At 40.0% G+C, this 14941-nt stretch overlaps 1 protein-coding gene across 2 annotated transcripts in view; it reads left to right on the plus strand.

The window, feature by feature from the left end:
- The window catches only part of RCOR1 (REST corepressor 1), a 129778-nt gene that overhangs the window by 103639 nt on the left and 11198 nt on the right, over positions 1 to 14941 (plus strand). For both annotated transcript variants that reach the window (XM_070514352.1, XM_070514353.1), the window contains exons 7-11: positions 1799 to 1877; positions 4728 to 4922; positions 10409 to 10486; positions 10731 to 10788; positions 11438 to 11667. In XM_070514352.1, the coding sequence (XP_070370453.1) occupies positions 1799 to 1877; positions 4728 to 4922; positions 10409 to 10486; positions 10731 to 10788; positions 11438 to 11667 (640 nt within the window). The remainder of the gene's footprint in view (positions 1 to 1798; positions 1878 to 4727; positions 4923 to 10408; positions 10487 to 10730; positions 10789 to 11437; positions 11668 to 14941) is intronic.

Genomic DNA, 14941 nt, shown 5'->3' on the forward strand with positions numbered 1-14941 from the left:
TTCAGCTTGTATACTCACAGGCAGGTGAGTTCAGTCTGCTTCTTCCCCAAGCCTCAGTTTCCTCACCCCTAAAATGAAGATGCTTCAAGTCCAGAAGGCAGTACACAAACAGAATGGTGGTTTTGTTAAGTTGGTGGGAATATAGGTGGCTTTTTAAAATTATATTTTTCACACTTTCTATAGTGTGTCATATTTATAAATTGGTAATACAAAATAAAATGAAGGAAGATAAACTGCATGATCTCCATGGCTCCGTCTCAGGAGAGTTTTTATGATTTCAAATGAAAGAGAGTAACATGTGGGAACATATTGAGAGCTGAGTATCAATTTTGGAGAATTCAAATCTCTGGGCCCAAGTATAAAATGAGAGTGATGCTGAAAACATCTCCAAAGCACTCTCCAGCTGTAAGATTCTATAAAATTGTTGACCTTAATAGATCTGCATGTTTTTTGGTCTGTAGCATACATGAGTGGGTCTATTTATGGATCGGTACTCTTCATAACCAAAGAAAAGCAGCAAACACTACTGAATTTGTTTTTAGTGTCGCAGCAACTTTTGCTTAAAATTTATTTCCATTGTTTGTTAGGTCTAGTTACCATTTATAAATTAAGTCTATTACTACAAACAGGTGCAGTCTACTAAGATGAGCTCAGAATTAAGTTAAGAAATAGATGGAGATTGTTATCCTTGCATATGAAATGATAAGCGCGTTGTTGACACGCCTCCGTTCTCACTTCCCAGGCGCTTTTCTTTGCGTGACTTCCAAGGGTGCTGAGAACTGCTGTGCTCCCACCTCCCGTGTGCACCTTCACCACTATCAGGATGCAGACAGAGGAGGTGCACATGAGCCATGGCAGTAGCACCTGAGAGCTTGTTGTCTTTCTAACGAGACTTGCCTGTGAAAGTAATGGCAGGGACTGGGAGAAATTCCCTCTGCCCCAGGCGCTTTCTCCTCTTGGACACTCTTTCCTCAGCCAGAACTGCTTCCCCCCTTGGCCCTGGGGGGTGGGTGGGGAGAAGGCCTAGGCAGTGGGCATAGTCACGTGGCATGGATTCCTGAGACAGAGTGGAATGTTGACATTGGAAAACCTGAGTGTTCTGTTCAGGTGGTTGTAACTGTGGGAAACTGGGGCAGGCTGCTTGACTCGTCAGCCTTAGCGTTCTCATTTGCTTGGTAAAAGACCTACCTACCACAGAGCTCTTTTCTTTTTTTAATAAGAAATACTACATGGAAGCATATAAACAAAAGCATTTGAAGTACTGTATCACTGTGAGTGTTCTTTTTAAAATTAATTTAAAATACCAGTTATCTAGGCCACCAAACAGCCTCTCCCACCCTGGGACTCGTGTAGTCATGAGCAGACGGCTGGGACTTGAACGTGAATGTTGACTTGTTGTGAATTTGCTCTCGATGCAGTCGGACTTTATTCTTAAATAATTTCTCAGTTATGTCTAATGATCATGCCCCAGACCTCCACTAGCTAATTACGGGGAAATAAAGTAAATGTCTTAAACTTGCTATTTTCAGTTAGAGGAAACACTTTACAAATGTAAAGCAGCAGTTTTCTAGGCCCAGTTTGGGAGTCGGAAACCTACTTTAATGTTCTTTTCATCATTTAGACTAAAAGACTATAGAGTTGGTATTATTTTATTTGAATTGTAAAAACGTGTATCTCAGCAGTCTGAAAACATACACTAATTTTATATTAAATCTGACATTAAATCAATTTATTGCTTATATTTGTATATTAAAATTAGTACAAAATAATCTTTCAGTAACTTGTTCTTGTCTTCCAGTGAGGATGAACTGGAAGAAACAAATGGAAATAACCCCATTGACATTGAGATTGATCAAAACAAGGAAAGCAAAAAGGAGGTATCTTCTTCCCTAGTATTGTTTAGGCAAATAAATTTTATTACTAGTTCTATAAGTAAAACATTCCTCTTACTTATTCTACTTAGTATGTATTAAGTGCTATGTCCAAGGCATCATGATATGACTTTTTAAACAGTACTAACTTTGCTTTATAGAACTTAGAATTTTGTTTGCCAAGAAACATGAGTAAAGGAAACTTTAAGGGAACAAATAGCATTAATCAGTGATGATTTGGTCTGGGGTAGCGGTCCTCACTGCCTTCTTGTCTGAGCCATTAGCTCACTAGGTTAGAAAGTGGTGCTAGTGAGGACCAGGGTAGAGCTCGGCTCCTCTTGTCAGCCTTCATGGTCTCCTTCGAAGCTGTAGCTGGCCCCAGCGGTCTGCGCGCTCAGTCATGAGGAGACTGCAGGGCCGCGGGGACTCAGTGCAAGTCCTCTTGTTACTCAGAAACAACAGCATAGATCATACAAGGGTGAGCCTCACACACAGTGAGTTTTTAATCTCTCAGATCTTAAAAATCATTATGTCAGAGGTCGTTAGTTTCTGGATTCAAGGGGTCCACGATTCTCTACAGTTGTGTATGACTTTTTTTATATATATATTTATAGCATTTGTTTATTGTAAACTGTCCACTGAGAACAGGGGGGTGTCTGGATGATCTTAGCCTTTTGAAATGGGAGTTTCAGTCTCGGATTATTTTGCCCATTCATAAAAATTGAATAAAGCCTATGTGGGATCTCCAGGGGCTGTCCGAGGAAAGCCAGGGCTCTGTGACACAGGTTGGAAACCCCCACAGTACAGCAGGGCCTGCAGCAGGCCCTGATGGGATGTCACACAGTACCTGGAGGAGAGGGCTCCTTCGCCCTTTGGTGCCCATCAGCCCCTCAGTTCAGGCTGGAGGATGGAATCCCAGCGTGAATATGTCTGGTGTGTGTGTTCATAGAAGTGTTTTTATGAAGACAGAGTCTACTTTCAGTAAAATCTCAAAGGTTCTCTATCTCAAATGTTCTAAAGATGACAACAACATGGAAAAACAAAAGGGACTAGGATATAAACATACCTAAACTTTAAAATTACATCAATAATATATCCTTTTTATAGACAAAGTTAGGAAATACAGCTAATCAAAAAAGAAAAAATAAAAATGGTTTACAATATTAGCACCAATAATCACTTAACATTTTGGTGACTTGAGACAACTTCTTCTGTGAAATGTATTCTGAATCTATACTCACTTTAAAAAAATAATAAAATGGGATCTTAATATTTAATTTTTTATAAGCTTTTAAATTTGCTCTACCTTGAACATATTTTTATGTCAAGTATGTTTGTCTACATAGCTCTATGTTGTTCCTTCGTGCCAATCTTTCATCGTTGAGTTAGTCAGTCTTACATGGGTTTTTATGGGTTTTTCCCCCTGCTTTTTGCTATTATAAACAATGCTGAAATGCTGATCTCATAACTAAATATTTGTGCACTTATTTTTTTCCATTAGAATTAGAATACAATTACTTCCATTAGAAGTAATTTTATTGGGTCAAAGTGTTCTAGATATATTTTAAGGCTTCTTTTGGTATTTATCACCAAATTGGAAATTGGTCATTCTTTCTTCATAGCACTCGTGCCAGTGATTTGTATGAGTGCCCAAATGACAAGATCATTGTCAGGGTTAGCTGAATTAGATTGTTTGGGAAATCAACTTGTACTGCTATTTTTAGTGAGCTTTATTTTGATGCATTGTTATTTATTAGGTTCTTCAATGGAACATTTTAAATGAAAGAGAAAAGGCTTGGTTTTATATTAATTTCTGTAATTCTTATTTATGAAGCACAATTTCTGATTCAAAAAGAAAAATGGTTAAATCTTAGTTTCTTTACATACTAAAATGTTACTAAAACAGACACATGGTCACTAGGTGATCTTTACTAAACAGCGTAGTGCTATACAGAACACAGTTTATCGCCTATGAGTATTTTTATGTATTGTTTATTACCACTTGTTCAGGAACTTATTACTACCATCATAGTTTGCGTGGTCTTTTTATCAGTCTTTTAAAATACGAAGCAAAAAGCCTGAACATATTTTCAGCTTTATCAGCAAATGTAAAATACACTAGCAAGGTGAGATTATGAACAATTACAAAAACTTCTTGTTCTTAAAATGGTTACCAGTAAGATATTGTGCTTTTCTTGCCAAGATTTTACTGCATTTCCTTTCCGAAGGTTTTGATTTTAAAGAAAGCACTTAAAAAGATTAGCAGGAGTCGTGCATTTTAAACTGACAGCATATGTTTTTTGAGGCAGGTTTCACAATTGCCCTAAAAGTTGTGTTGTCCAAAAAAACAAGTGTATAAAAAAGTCCTAGTTTCATATTGTAGTTAACGTTTTTATAAACTTCTCTAAAGAATTTAAATGGATCTCTGTGCATGTGCTGAATCATTTTTTCTTTTTTGTTTCTGTGGTCACATGTCCATCTATATTGCTCGGGACTATTAGGATAAAATAGCTCCTTGTTCATATATACAAAGCTCACCAGAAGAGAATATGTTTTTTTTTCTTCCTATATTACTACAAGAAGATAAGAATGCTTATTGTCAGAGGCTTAAAGGGATAGAACATGGATGTATCTGTACAAGAAGCAATGGAATCATTTTGAACTGCCTAGCCGAAGTTCGATAGCCAATGTGTTTGTCTGTTAACTGCCTGTTAGAGTTTGTAAATAGTAATTATGATATGGCATGGTATTTGTCTTAGATTGTTTGGAGCCATGTTAAGGAAATATGCTTATTACTATTCATTTGGCGTTTGAATTTTTTTAGAGTCTCATTCATCAAATATGTATATCATGCAGGTGCCCCCTACTGAGACAGTTCCTCAGATCAAAAAAGAAAAACATAGTACACAAGCTAAAAATAGAGCAAAAAGGAAACCTCCAAAAGGAATGTTTCTTTCTCAAGAAGATGTAGAGGCTGTTTCCGCCAATGCCACTGCTGCTACCACGGTGCTGAGACAACTAGACATGGAATTGGTTTCAATCAAACGACAGGTACCCATAAGCCCAGAGTTAACTAGCACTTGAGAAGGTTTTTTATTTCTCACACACATGGATGTTCTCTTTCCTCAAATGTCAAAACAGCATTTTATTTCTAAGGAATGAGACAGAAGATCTTAGGTTGATTTTTCTTAAGTCAACTTTGAAATTGAAGTTGTACATATATATATAAATGTTGTGTGTGTATGTATGTGTGCATATGTATCTCAGTGAGTTTTTACAATGTAAACACACCCACGTAACCTCTCTCTCGATCAAGAAATGGAATATTGCTTCCAAAGCCCCATTCATTTCTCCTTCTAGCCATTACTCCCCTCAGGAAAGGCAGCATTGCCTGAGAGGCTTCACTCATGCCCCTTTCATTCATTACCTGCCTTCTCCCAATAGGTGGCCACTATTCTGACTTAAAACCACACGTTATTTTTATCTGTTTTTGGATTTGATATAAATAAAATCATATGATATGGTTTCTTTTATGTCTGGCTTTCTTTCTCAACATGTGAGAGCTATCCTTGTATCATAGAGCAATAGTTTTTGTTCTTTTTCATAGCTATATAAATATCCTACAAATTTATCCATTTTACTGTTAGTAGACATTTGAGTTGTTTCCCATTTTTGGCCATTACCAATAATACTGATATGAACATTCTTTTATATGACTCTTTGTGCATTGTGTATGCGTCTTTGTTGGATATATTCCTAGGAGTGGAATTACTGGGTTATAGAGGATACTTATGTCCAGCATTAGAAAACAATGCCAAACAGTTTTCCTAAGTGGTCATGTCAGTTTATGTGCAATTTGGTTATGCTGCATCAGGGTTTCCTAACTGTAGCACAGTTGACATTTTAGGCTGGGTAATTCTTTGTTGTGGGGAGTTGTCATATGCACTGTAAGATGTTTAGCAGCATCTCTGGCCTTTACCCACTAGATGTCAGAAGCATCCTCCCCTACCAATTGTGATAACAGAAGAGGCCCCAGGCATTGCCACATTACCCCTGGGGGCGGGGCGGGGGGAGCGGGGCACAGTTCTTCCCTGTTTCCCATTTCTATGTATATTGTTACGTGTAGGGTCGACATTTGGGTTTTTTTCCCATATGGATATCTAGTTAACTGAGTACTATTTGTTGAAAAGACTGTTCCTTCCCCACTGCAGTGCAGTTGGGTCTTTGTTTTAAATCCAGTGTTCGTATGTGTATAGGTCAAGTTTAGGGGCCTCTGCTATGTTCCTTTGGTCTGTTTGTCCATTCTCCACCAATACTGTGCTGTCTTAATTATATATATGTTATAAATCTAGATATCTGGTAGTATAAGTCCTCCAAGATTGTCTTGGCTATTCCTGGCCCTTTGTAGTTCCATGTACATTTTAGAATCACCTTCTCAATTTCCAGAAAAATAATTCTGCTAGAATTTTCATTGAGATTGTATTGAATCTATAGATCAAAATAGAGAATTAACATTAAAATAGAGCATTAGAATCTTCTGATCTGTGAACATGATATATCCCCCCACTTATATAGATCTTTAATTTCTCTCAGTGTTTTGTTGTTTTGTATGTACAGATCTTGTACATCCTTTGTTAGAGTTATTCGTAGATATTTGATACTTTTTTGACGCTCTCATAAAGGATATTGTTTTTAAAATTAATCCTTTTCTAATTATTTGCACCAGGAATGAGAAAAGGCTCATCATTTTAATCTGATTTTGCATAGTACGTTTAAACTGAATATTCAACTGAGTAGTATTGTCCTTTCATTAGTTCTCTCTCTGAAATTCAAAGCAAATTGTGGACCAGTGGTTTACTTGTAGTTTTTGATGCTTTTGACTTGTTGATCTTAATGGTTCCCTTGGAAGGTTAAATAGGAGTCCAACTGACGATTCATAGATAAGAAGAGTGGGGTGTGTGGCCCTGTCTTCTGGTGTAGGGAGGCAGCACAGACCAGGACCAAGCATGCCCCATGGAATTGGAAGATTGGCTTCTTGTCTTGGATGCTGGCACAGCTGCATTCTAATCTTAGGAGAATCACTTAATCTTTCTGGGCCTCTTTTCAAATGAGGAGATTAATTCTTGCCTGCCTGATCTTACAGGGTATATGAGGGCTGCCGTGTGAGAGAGTGTTTTAAAGCTCTGTTTGCATTGCAAGAGCTCTGTCTGATTAGGGCTGTGAGCTCTTGTGTCATTTTCATCTTCCTTCTTCTACAAGGGGACTCATTTCCCCCTCTGCTGAGTGAGTTCCTAATGCTTGCTATTTGATGTTAATATGTTGAAGTAAGAAAAAGAAACCCCTTCTTCCACGGAGGTGTTGCTGACTCTGTAGTATGATAGACAAAAGATTCTTTGGTTTTCAGAGCCAGGGCCAAGAACAGGAGTTTTTTATTTAAAGGTAGCTACTCAAAGTTCACATTGTTGGAGACGGGGCTTGGAGTCTGACTTAGCAGGAGAGGAGACAGATTGTGTACTTTCCACAGCCTTTTAGGGCTACAGCTTAATCCACTTCCAGACTCACATGGCAGTCAGTCACACAGTGGACATTTTATTCTTTATGCCCCTATGTTTGGTTGTCTAGCAGGGAAACATTCACCTGAGACTAACAGAAAACCTGACTGACAACAGCTTAAACAATTAAGGATTTATTTTTATTAAATAGCAAGAAATCCCAACATCAGTGGTTGCTGGCGTTAGTTCATCTGTCCAGTGATTCTCTCAAGGACTCAGATTCTTTCAGATTTTCTACTCTGCTGCTCCTAGTTTATTGCCTTTTCATCTTGCTTGCTGCCTCACATTGGAAGCTGCAGAAGCCATTTTGTAACCTTCACATCTGCATTCAGGGCAGTAAGAAGAGGAGATGGAGGCCGAGCTAGCCCGGCTGTCCCTTTTAGCAGGAAAAGCTTTTGCCTTACCAGAAGCTCCTAGACCTTCTGCATGCCCAGTGCTTTGCAGTGCGGCTCCTTCTGGCTCCAAGGAAAATCATCAGCCTCTGTTGAAAATGCAAGTGAGAAAGGGACTGGGAACGCCTGTCACGTTAGCCAGTGAGGAGTGCCTGTTACATCAGGTATTTTCTGAGGAGAGTAAAACGGTCTGACATTAGAGAAGAATCACTAAGCACACAATAAAGTAGAAAAAAGAAAGTTGTGTTCAACGGGGAGGTCTCAGTAAGGCACCAGGCCACAATGAGTGCTTTTTTTTTTTCTTTAAATAGTGATTGCTTTTGTATCCTATTTCTTATCCAGCTTGTTGCCACATTGCTTCCTTTCCAGTTGGCGAGATGCTGGCACCTAACCCCTATCTTTACTCTGATTAGTAAACACTTGATCTTTCGGATATGGAAAATGCATCAGAAACAGCGATGTAGGTTAGTGAGAATTTAGAGCTAACTTTTAGTTCAAAATATGTGGATATTTTGCCTTGTAGCCACTCATTTAATTTCTAAGCTTCTTTATATGTTGACTTAGAAAAATGCATTCATTAAACAGGTTGATCTCCTTGGAAAATGCATGTTACTTAATCAATGCAATATAAACCCAATTTTGTACCATATATAACCAACCAGCTAGACTAAATAGAGTAACATATTTAACTGGAAGGCTTGGGGACATGTAGTATTCTAGATCCCTGACTTTTGAGAGTTTCCTGTCAGAAGTTTCTACGCTCAGTTTTTAGCCTAAGCAGAATTCAGTGACCATCATCTGAGTACGTTGCAGTATTTTATGGGTTGTTAGTTACTGAAAGCACCCTGAGCAAGAGTCTAAGATTGTGCTGTTCAGTGTGGTAACCAGTAGCCACGTATGGTTATTTAAATTTAAGTTTGGATTAATTAAAATGGAAAAAATTAAAAATTTGATTCCTCAGTTGCATAAGCCACATTTCACGTGCTTAGTAGCAACATTTGGCTAATGACTCCCATATCGGATAGCACAACTTTAGAATATTTCCATTATTAGAGTTCTCTTAGATAATACTGGTCTGAGAGCTTGGCATTGCTTTCCTGACTGAAACTTTCTAGTACCAATTTATTTTCTTCTGATTTGTACCTTTTCAAAATTCAGTAAACTGAAGCAAATTTCAGTAAATCAAGGTTCTCATTTATGCTTTTACTGCAGAGTAAATTTTGTGCACATTTCTTATATTTTTTTTTTCAGTTGTCTTTATGCTCTGATGTGGCATTAATACAAACGGATTTGGGGCGGGCTCTGTTTGTGGGCTTTGAGGCCTTTGCTAACGGCGGACGGGGTCAATTTCTGGTCCTTCTAGTGCTGGTCTTTTTCTTCCTGGCCACTAGTCCCACAGTGTGGAAAATTCTTCCTGCACGTCTCCCCTCCTTTTTAAACCTTTTAGAAGTGGTTAAACATAGGAGGAAAGGATGTGCGAAACTGGAATTCTGTGAAATGTAAGTACTTGAAAGTGGCATTTAAAAAATTGCATAAGTATAAAGAGTTTTTTTAAAAGAGTGAATTATTAAAAAGTATCCATATGACTGTCTGTCACCGCCATCTCCCCTCTCTCCCTCCCCTTCCGTACCTCTGAAAGTCCTGCTTTTCTTCACTTGCCTTAATAAGATGTGTGCTTTGAGGGCACCTTCTGCTCGTGAATGTCTTTGATGTTTTGCTTGGGAAAATGAACCTCTCCCTCCCCTTGCTTTCTTATTAGCTCATGTGATTATTCAAAAATGAAACATGCCATGGTCTGAGTTCCCCTGGTACTTGGCCCCGAAATGCCCGCCACTTAGGGTTAAGAGAGAAGGGCCCACTTCCACGACCAGCTCACTCAGGAGTCTGCAGAACTAAAGATTGAGTGCTTTGTATCGCTTGTGTCTTTCTTTTGATTAGGCAAGGGCAGTGAACGATTAGGTACCTTGAATCAAAACAGTCATGTGGATAATGTGTGAGAAAATGAAGACGTTACAGTTGGTCACAATTAGCCTTGTGAAAAACTGACATATTGCTTATTTTTTCTCCCTATGAAAGAAGTCTGCGTTGTGGGTTTCTGCCAAGTGTCGAATCAGTGCGGGGCCTGGACAGCACAGTGCTGGGGCTCTGCGGGGCTGCGCCTGCAGTCCTGCTCTAGGGCCCATGCCTCTTCTGCCTTCACTTGGCCTCCCGTGCTGCTTAGCTCAGTTCTGTGTGGTGGGGAGGCCGGGGGTAGCCTCTGTCTTTGGTGTCAGACTGCAGATACGTGTTTTGCTGTTCAGGTGATCACCGTTAGGAAATGGTGGATTACGACTGTGTACGCAGGAGCCTTTTCACCACCATCCCCTCCTTGGTTGTCCCTTGTCAGTTGCTCTAAGCAAGTCAATTAAAGAATCTAGTTAGATGCTCTCAAAGGATACCATAAGAACCTCAAATTTTGGCTACCATACAGGTCAGCAACTTCTTTCCTCTTGGGTTTTTGTTTCCTTTAGCTTTTTTTAGTTCTGTTTTCTTTTCATACTTCTATAAAAGTTTTTCATTTTTAAAATGAAAATCTTTTTTCTCTCTCTCTTAGATTCAGAATATTAAACAGACGAACAGTGCTCTCAAAGAAAAACTTGATGGTGGAATAGAACCGTATCGACTTCCCGAGGTAGGATTGTGCTGACATCAGAAGTTATACCCAAGTTTTATGGGTTTAAGAATTTAATATCTGTGTAATATATCTCCAATATACATCTCTTAGAAAGGAAGTATAGACATAATTTTATAAACCTAGTTGAACCTAGTTGATGTTAAAATTCTGGTATGAGAAAAAGAGAAAGTTGCATTAACTCTCATAAGGACATACTCATCTCTAAATATAGTGTGCTAATATGACTCATTTGGATATGCAGGTCATTCAGAAATGTAATGCACGTTGGACCACAGAAGAGCAGCTTCTTGCCGTACAAGGTATGGGGAAATTCTCCTTATAAAAAGCTTAGGAGTAATGATCACTTTTAGGAAAAAGTTATGCCCCACCCTGCTCCCAGCACATCCTTCATGTTGAAACACATTCTTGGAGGATTACATTCTTCTGGTGGACGTTTTAGCCAAATTACTGCATTCCCTTTGAGCTTTACTTCTTTCCCTTTCCCATGTCCCACAAGATGTGAAAACTAATCTGGAAGCCTCAGTTTCTAAAGGTGTGAGTCTCTCATTTTGGTAGCTACTTGTTGGATTCTGAATAGTTGGGAAGTACGGAACCCTGAAAGAAGCAGATATTGAATGTTAGCGTTTTAAGGTTGGAGATGTTCTAGTCCTGGGGATCCTGAAAAGATCCACAGTAATCACTAGCTGACTTTCGTTATCATGTGACGTATTATGGGAAAGCACAGATTTCTGGATGACAGGGTCATACTGAACTTCTCTGTCCAGTCGTCTGTGGAACATATCTAGACGTGAATGCTGCTTTTTCCCATACAATATACTATCTAGTGCCTGCTATTAAAAGCCTATATGTGTTTTCTTATCTAGATAAGGGGTAAGTCTCAGTTGTGGGGTTTTTCAGAATTATTGTTTTTCTCTTCTATTGAAAAAAAATGCTCTCTTACATCCTTAGCCATCAGGAAATATGGCCGAGATTTTCAGGCAATCTCAGACGTGATTGGGAACAAATCAGTGGTACAAGTGAAAAACTTTTTTGTAAATTACCGACGCCGCTTCAACATAGATGAAGTTTTACAAGAATGGGAGGCAGAACATGGGAAAGAAGAGACCAACGGGCCCAGTAATCAGAGACCTGTGAAGTCCCCAGATAATTCTGTCAAGATGCCTGAAGAGGAAGACGAGGTAAGTCTGAAACAATGTGATTTCTTCTCTGCCAGAGTCATGCTCGAATCTGCAGTTGGTTTCTTCATTGATGACATTTTTCAGCCGTAGAAATATTTTTAGGTTTCAGCTATGTCAGTAACTTGACTTTTACCTGTAAATACCATAATACATGTGTTGACTCCAGTTTTTGGTCACTGTGTATCTTAATCCACATTTTAATTCCTGGACAAATTCTTAATTCCATCCTGGTTTCCTCCAGCCACAAAATGTTCCACATTATCAGTATTTCCTTAAATACAGTAAGAACTCTGCCATAGAACCGTAAGTTGGAAGTGCCTTGAGGAGCGTCAGTAAAGCTCAGTCGTGTAAAATATGTTGTCAGCTCATTGTGAGGTTAATGAGCTTACTGGAGAGTCTGCACTGCTAGCCAGCTGGGAGCTCCTGGGTCTGTCCTTGCTGTCAGAATCTTGTAGCCTTTGATGCTGTTTGGTGCTAAGTAGCGTAAATATTGATGGAGACAATTCTAGGTCCTGTGGTTGTCTGGAACTTCCAGGATAGTGGCCAACATTCTAATAATCTCCAGGAGAGTGGCACCGATTTCATCAGCCTGATCAGCAGAGATTAGGCAGGCAGATTACTGAGGCTGCAGGAACCCATCTGCTCCCTCTGCTTCCTGTGACAGGGCTGCCTCGCCTGGCCTGCCCTGCTACGCTTTTACCCCGACTTCCACAGAAGACCAGACTGGGCTGGGCATGGGAGAGTGTTAACTGCCAGTCACTTTGCATTTGAATTTGTTCACTGACTTGGTAATTTAAGGATTAATTTAGCTTTACAAGGAAAGTCATTCTCATCAAAGTCTTCCCCAGACCATGCAGGAATGATTTGAAATTACCTTTTTTGTATTGTCTGTGCTGTGCTGTCCCTTTACTCTAAGAGCCTGGCTGCAGAAGCAGCCCAGAAACCCCCTCCTGACCTGAGGGTGGGAGTGCCTTGTGAGAAAGACAGCAGCCCCTGAGAGCATAACGTTGCTCGTCCACACCGTCTGTGTCAGTTTGAAAAATGGCCTCAAAGCACTAACATCTGTCAGATGACTGTTGAAACATACTAATTTTGTTAGAATTATACTCTTTTAGAGCTTTATACCAGAAAATCTTTGTAATAAGTGTATAAAATCTGTAATATGAAAATGTGAGTGTGCCTCTGAGTCACACCCTTGCAAGGCCCAGCCTGCCACCCTGGAACATAATAGCATTTGAGCAGAAAGAAGGTGTTTTTATCTTTTGGCACTGATTTTTGTCCCAATGCTAATTGCTCCTTTAGCAACAAATTAACTTTCCTAAAGTTCTGGACTCAGTTTATGAGGCATTGAAAAGATGAGGCTGACGAGGGAGGGAACATGAGAATTTACAAGAATGGAAGCTTCCACGTGTGTTTCCAGCTTCAGTTCCAAGAAGCAGAAATAATGAGAAACTCTGGCTCTCTTCCCTCTTCAAATTTGATCAAAGCTGGTAGTGGCAGGGTTAGCATAAAAAAAATGTGATAGTAGCTTTAGGACAAGTGTCATCACCACAGGAGGTGTTTTTGTACATACTTTTCTTCATTTTCTTATGCCTGGAAACCGACTGAGACAGTCAATTACTTTTTTTTCCTTTCTTATTAGTCCAGAAGGTCCATCCTTAATAGTCCACTTACCATATTGATTGCTCATCAAAGTACCCATATAATTTCTTTTCCCAGTCTCTGATTGCGTTGGCTCATCCATAACTAGACCTCCCACCTAGCAGCAGCTCTCCATTTCTCTTTGGTGGTTGATCTTCCATGTGTCTGTTTACCTAGCCTTCTCTTCAAAAAGAGTGGTATTATCTAACTTATTTTTAGTGTATAATCTTTATGTATCTTTTAAAATGTTTTCACCTCTTTAGTCATTTAAAGCCCACACTCTCTATGCTTCACACACACTCTCTTGCACGCCTATATTTCCTTTTCTTTAGTCCTCTTCTTCTTATGCTTTTCACAGCACCAGCTCGCTGGCTCCACCACGCTGATTCTCTGTTCTCCATATGTTAATTTGCAGAAGGAGATTAATCTGTAAGGACCAGCTGCTTCTCTGTGTCCACGAAGGGCCTAAGGGAACTTGTTAGAATGCTGGTTAATTGTCTGTCTAGTCAGTGCTCAGAACTTGGTGTCCTTGTAATTTCGCATTCTTGTGTATCCCGTGGAGTCCAGCAGCTAAGAAGGATGTCTGCTGGTGTCCTGCCTGCCTCTTCTGCCCCCAGACTTGATTTTTATGCAGCGCAAACAGGGAGGAGGGCCTCAGAACTGCCAGAAGTTCTCGTAACATAATGGTCTGTCAGCTGTAGGCTTTTCTCCTTCAGGACTAAGAAGAGAGTTTAGCCAAAGCGGGTTGAGCTTTTGAGATTCAGAGTTCTCTGAGATGGCTAAGGATGGAGGACAAGGCAGCAGGTGTTAGGGGATATGTCAGAAAGAGCACAGAAGGATGCTAAAAATGATGGGATTGGAGATAAAGATTCTCACTTAAAATTATAGAGTGAGTGAGTTTATTACTAATGAGGAGAAATCTCCTGATTTGACTAACAGCAGTTTTCATAAACTGTGATTTCACGAGAAGGAACAGCTCTTTCAGATTTTAGAGTCACAACCCAGTTGTTCCCTAGCAGTGAGACCCCGTGAGGGGAGTGGTGAGCACTAAGACATCTTGTAACCTTTCGGTTTGTGTCTGGGAGTCAGTTTTGAAAATTGGGAGCGGAGATTTAAGAAATGCCTTTGAAGCCCTCACAGAAGCTCCTGTGAGTTTGGGTGTCTTGCATATCCCTGTGTCCCAGCAGGACCAGTGGCTGGTGAACGAGGTGAGTGCTGCACCATCCCCTCCAGCCAGTGCTGACACACGGAGCACTGCTGTTTGCCGAGCACTGTGCTCATATGCTCTTTTCAGGAGTTTTTATTTAATCCTGTGAAGTAGACATCATTATTGTGTATATTCTGCAGAGGAGAAAACTGAAGCTCAAAAAGAAAGAACTCGGGGGCCCGCCGGGTGGCGCAGCAGTTAAGTGCACACGTTCCACTTCGGCGGCCCGGAGTTCGCTTGTTCGGATCCTGGGTGCAGATATGGCACCGCTTGGCAAGCCATGCTGTGGCAGGCGTCCCACATAGAAAGTAGGGGAACATGGGCACAGATGTTAGCTCAGGGCTAGTCTTCCTCAAAAAAAAAAGAAAAGAAAAGAAAAAAAACTTGTTTAAGGATACACACCTGGGAAGTGGCAGAGCCAGTATT

This window comes from Equus asinus, chromosome 7 (genome assembly GCF_041296235.1).
Source record: "Equus asinus isolate D_3611 breed Donkey chromosome 7, EquAss-T2T_v2, whole genome shotgun sequence".
Taxonomy (NCBI): domain Eukaryota; kingdom Metazoa; phylum Chordata; class Mammalia; order Perissodactyla; family Equidae; genus Equus; species Equus asinus.